Source organism: Ipomoea nil, unplaced genomic scaffold (assembly GCF_001879475.1).
Source record: "Ipomoea nil cultivar Tokyo-kokei standard unplaced genomic scaffold, Asagao_1.1 scaffold0191, whole genome shotgun sequence".
Lineage (NCBI taxonomy): Eukaryota > Viridiplantae > Streptophyta > Magnoliopsida > Solanales > Convolvulaceae > Ipomoea > Ipomoea nil.
Window position 1 is genome coordinate 633,733 of NW_017616619.1, and position 4,767 is coordinate 638,499.

Below are 4,767 nucleotides of genomic sequence, written 5' to 3' on the forward strand. Positions count from 1 at the left end.
TATTGGGTAATGAGAGAAACCAATATTTACTTTCCGAGAATGTACACGCGATAAATCCTATGTGACGATCTCGATGGAGAGAGCATTAGTAAGAATAAAGTGAATCATACTCTTTCAATTCAAGCACTTATTTCAGGGTCACATCACTGTTATTTATTTATTTATTTATTATTATTATTATTATATTGCGGTATTTATTTATTACTGTATAATTTTAGAATTGATTGAAGTACATAAAAATAAGTTAATTCTGAATAATGTAAGGTAATCTAGGATTTGAAAATATGGGATAAGATGTCGACTGAAAAGATATGCAAAAAGAAAAAATTGATGTTAAAAGGTGTTTTAAGAAATGGAAAGGGTTAAGACTTAAGAGTGGAGTGAAAGAAAAAGGACAAAATGCTGCGGTTTTTCTCCTCCTTCTCTTCCGCTTTCTCACTGTAAAACCATTTTCTCTCTCTCTCTCTCTCTCTCTCTCTCTGCTGGCCAGTGGCCACCCCCACTTCCATTTCTAAAAACACTGGCATTCATTCTTAGCTTCTCCCTGTTTTTATATCACGAGATCCCCATCTCTTCTCCCTCCCTGCATGTCTTTTTCAGAGCCTCTCTTTTTCCATTGCAGCAGAGCAGAGCAGAGACGTGTATGCCCTGAACTCAGTGTTTAGAGAGAGAGAGATAGTTTGGAAAATGTCTGATTCAAGAAGGGCATCGGTGTCCGATATTGGGATTGACGCTTTGAGTGATCGGTTGAGGAAGTCGCTCCGGGACAATGGGCCGCCGGAGATGAACAAGCCAGATTTCAGGGAACTCGATCTGGGTTCGCCGGTTTCTCCCTTGCGTCCTGCTCCTGCTACTACCAGTAGTAGCTCTAGTTCTTCTGGATCCTTGTCGGGTCGGAACGGGGCTCCCAAGTCCGGTGAGCTCTCGGGGTCGGTGGAGAGTTCACCCACCCCGACAGCGCGCCGCGGCTTCAATCCGCGCTCAGATTCCGCCTCTTCTCACCCTCTAATTTACTCCCGTGGGAGCTGTGTCAACTCTCCGCCGCCGTCCAATGCTTTTCCCACCGGCAATATCTGCCCCTCCGGCAGGATTCTCAAGACCGGGATGGCCAGCAAGTCATCCAAGACTGACGTTTTGGGGTCGGGGACTGGGAATTACGGCCACGGCAGCATAATACGCGGATTCGGAAGTAGTAACAAACCCACCAATTTAATGGCGGAAGAGACTCAGAAGAGGGAAATGTTGAGCAATGATCCAGAAGAGTTGAAGAGGATAGGCAATGAGAATTACAAAAAGGGTCATTTCGCAGAGGCTTTGAATCTATATGACAAGGCCATTTCAATATCTCCCGGCAATGCAGCTTACCATTGTAACCGGGCAGCAGCTTTGATTGGTCTCAAGAGATTGGTAGAGGCAGTGAGGGAATGTGAGGAAGCTATTAGATTGGATCCCAGATATGTTAGAGCCCACCAGCGTTTAGGATCTTTGTTCCTTAGGTAAGTATAGTGTTTGCAATAATAAAGTTTGAATCTTTATTAATGTTTTCTTTTTGATTCCAAGGTTTTCTTGTCTCATTCTCAAGTTTCCTTGCAAAAGTTGTTGTGTGACTGACTAGGTTAGGTGCTTCCTTTATTTAAGGTGATTAATATTTGGTTAGTTTATGTAATTGTGCCATAGCCTATAGCCTATAGGTGATGTTAGAATGGCTTTTTTTCAGCTTTGCAAGATCTGGTTCATTAGGGTGAATGGATGGACTGGTTTGTTTGTTTGGATTGTTGTGGTCATTGTTACTGTTAGATATTCCTTATGTTCCCTTTATTAGCAGGACTGTCCTTGCTTTTAATCACACTGTACTTTCCTTGCTTTTAATCTAGGTCACTGTACATTTCCCTTTTACCTACTTAGAAGATTCTGATCTCTAAGCAGCTGGGAATTCCATGACATTCAGTTTTAAGTGTTACTTAGTATGCTAGGCTACGTAGTTGACATGTCGGTTATAGTAAAGTGTTTATTTTTTATATTTCTTTTGTTAGTAAACAAGAGTGATGATGGATGTGAGGTGGTATGTATGGGATTCTAATCCATCCCAACTTTCTAGAAATGAGCTTAGGCTGCCACTGGGCTAAATACCGAATTCCATTAATTTTCAAGATTTATTACTGTATAATCGTTTGGACTTGAGATAAACGAGATTCTAACTCGGGCGAAATGTCTAAAAAGAAGCTTAGCATATCTGTAGACTGATTTCAAGATTATACTGTTGATATCTGGAGTCTGTTTTGGATTGATTAGTGGCTATGGTTCACTGTATTTCCTTTTCTGCTTATTGTAGTTAGGTTCTTGGAATTTGCTTTGCTCGTATTGAATTGAGCTGTAAGCGATCTAATTCATCTAGGGTCACAGTTTAGGACAGGTAGAAAATGCCAGGAGCCACATTTGTCTTCCGGGGCACCAGCTAGATCACTTGGAGTTGCGGAAGTTGGAAGCAGTGGAGAAACATATAGAAAAGTGCAATGATGCACGGGGAGCCAGTGATTGGAGGAGTGTGTTGCGTGAAGCTGATGCTGCTATTGCCTCTGGAGCCGATGCATCTCCTCAGGTAACGGCAATGTTGTAGAAAGGGTTAACCTTGACAAAAATTGATCACACCAAAACGCTTTCGAGGCCGAATCCATTTTGAAAATGATAAATGCATTGCTTCGTTTCTTTATCAATAGTATCAATCTCTTTGCTAGCATTAGTCTTCGTTTCTTTATTCACAGTATAAGTCTCTTTGCTAGCATTAGTCTTTGTTTCTTTATTCACAGTATCAGTCTCTTTGCTAGCATTAGTCTTCGTTTCTTTATCAACAGTATCAGTCTCTTTGCTGGCATTAGTCTTCATTTCTTTATCAACAGTATCAATAGGTTGATTGTTTTTGAATTGCAGCTCTTTGCATGTAGAGCAGAAGCACTTGCGAAGCTCCACCAGTTAGACAATGCTGATTCAAGCCTATCGAAACTTCCTAAAATAGAATCAACTGCTTCCTTCTCCCAGTCAAAATTTTTTGGGATGCTTTCTGAAGCGTACGTGTTCTTTGTTCGGGCTCAAATTGAGTTGGCTCATGGAAGGTGAGTTCCTAATTTCCGTGTAAATGACATCATGATCTCATCTGGAATGTGACGTAGAATTGTGAATATTTTCAGGTTTGAAAGTGCGGTTGCTGCCATTGAGAGAGCTAAACAGATTGACTGTCAAAACGTTGAAGTTTCTGTTTTACTCAACAATGTGCGGTTAGTTACCCAAGCTCGTACCCGTGGCAATGATTTATTTAAATCCGAAAGGTTTACAGAAGCTTGTGCCGCTTATGGGGAAGGCCTCAGGTTTGATCCTTCAAATTCGGTTCTGTATTGCAATAGAGCAGCCTGTTGGTATAAGCTGGGACAGTGGGAAAAATCTGTGGACGATTGCAGCCAAACTCTCCGTATCCAACCGAATTATACGAAAGCTCTTCTTCGAAGGGCAGCCTCAAACATGAAGGTAATACTCCTTTGTCTTTTACAACTTGCCCCAAAGGAATTTTGATGGCGACTTACATTTCATAGTTTAAAAAAAAAAAAAAAGCTTTTAAATGTGGGTGAATCGGCTACTACAGCTAGAACGGTGGGCTGAGGCTGTAAGAGACTACGAAGCTTTGAGGAGTGAATTACCACACGACACCAAAGTTGCTGAATCACTGTTTCACGCCCAAGTTGCTCTAAAAAAATCCAAAGGGGAAGAGGTTTATAGCAGGAAATTTGGTGGAGGTGTTGAGATAGTCTCAGGTCTTGAACAATTCCAATTTGCAATTTCGTCTGGTAGGCTCTTTTCTTAATAATTTAACTCATACTTTATGATTCCAGTGTTTGAAAATTTAGAATTGGTGGAAATCGCAGGGACATCGGTGGTGCATTTTAAAGTGGCATCCAATACACAATGCACACAGATATCGCCATTTTTGGACACATTGTGCACCAGATATCCATCAATAATTTTTCTCAAGGTAAACTACCAAACACAATGGGTTCTGTACATTTCTTGGGATATGCCTTTATTATGCTTGGAAACAATGTATGCAAACATCTAGAATATTTGAAAAAGGTAAAAACTTATAGTTCAATTTGTAAGTGAAGGTGGATGTGGAAGACAGCCCAGCAATTGCCACAGCTGAGAGCATCACGACTGTGCCAACGTTCAAAATATACAGAAACGGCAGCCAGTTGAAGGAACTGGTCTGCCCAAGTCCAGAGGAGCTGGAGACTTCGGTGAGGCATTGGGCTATCTAGAATACTATTCAAGAATTACTTCGTGGCGATATAACCGGACCTACCACATTTCAGCCAAAAGGCAAGTGGAATTCAGAGAGATAGTGTAGTTTGTTTTCGTTTTTTATTTTGATTTTTGATTTAATCATTCAATCCTCATTGCCTTCAAGTTGTAAAATTTTCTCATCTCCTAATCTCACATCATATCATTTAGTTTCTTCAAATTCTTCTTCCTCCTCCCCCCTTTATTAGCTAGACATTTAGAAGTCAGAGAGAAGAGATGGTTGGCTGGCTGGCAATTATAGATGAGGATCTAAACATGTATATATATGATAATATATACAAAATCTTTGCAGGCCATTGAGGGAGATTGGATGTCTGATGGTTGGATTAGTAGTGAAAGAAGGATGAATTGTATGTGTTATTGATATTGTGTTGTTCAACCTTTCCATCAATAAAATTTTTCCATTTTTTTCTTGTTTCA

At 40.5% G+C, this 4,767-nt stretch overlaps 1 protein-coding gene across 2 annotated transcripts; it reads left to right on the forward strand.

Annotated features, from left to right (window-relative positions):
- Nucleotides 1-360: 360 nt before the first annotated feature.
- On the forward strand, nt 361-4,767 carry LOC109187468 (TPR repeat-containing thioredoxin TTL1-like). Of its 2 annotated transcripts, XM_019337671.1 has the most exons (8): nt 361-985; nt 1,019-1,496; nt 2,404-2,599; nt 2,929-3,110; nt 3,186-3,519; nt 3,635-3,836; nt 3,915-4,021; nt 4,152-4,767. In XM_019337671.1, the coding sequence occupies exons 1-8, from the start codon at nt 688-690 to the stop codon at nt 4,302-4,304; spliced, it is 1,950 nt and encodes a 649-aa protein (XP_019193216.1). In that variant the 5' UTR covers nt 361-687; the 3' UTR covers nt 4,305-4,767. The 2 variants fall into 2 exon arrangements, with proteins under 2 accessions (XP_019193216.1, XP_019193207.1); XM_019337662.1 differs by having other exon boundaries at nt 361-1,496.

What these genes read in the sequence shown, in the direction of transcription:
- LOC109187468 (XM_019337662.1), top strand. Translation starts at nt 688, where the DNA reads ATGTCTGATTCAAGAAGGGCATCGGTGTCCGATATTGGGATTGACGCT. An exon ending in TTAGGATCTTTGTTCCTTAG is followed by an intron (nt 1,497 to 2,403) that starts GTAAGTATAGTG and finishes CTAGGGTCACAG; the next exon opens with TTTAGGACAGGTAGAAAATG. An exon ending in CCAATTTGCAATTTCGTCTG is followed by an intron (nt 3,837 to 3,914) that starts GTAGGCTCTTTT and finishes TGGAAATCGCAG; the next exon opens with GGACATCGGTGGTGCATTTT.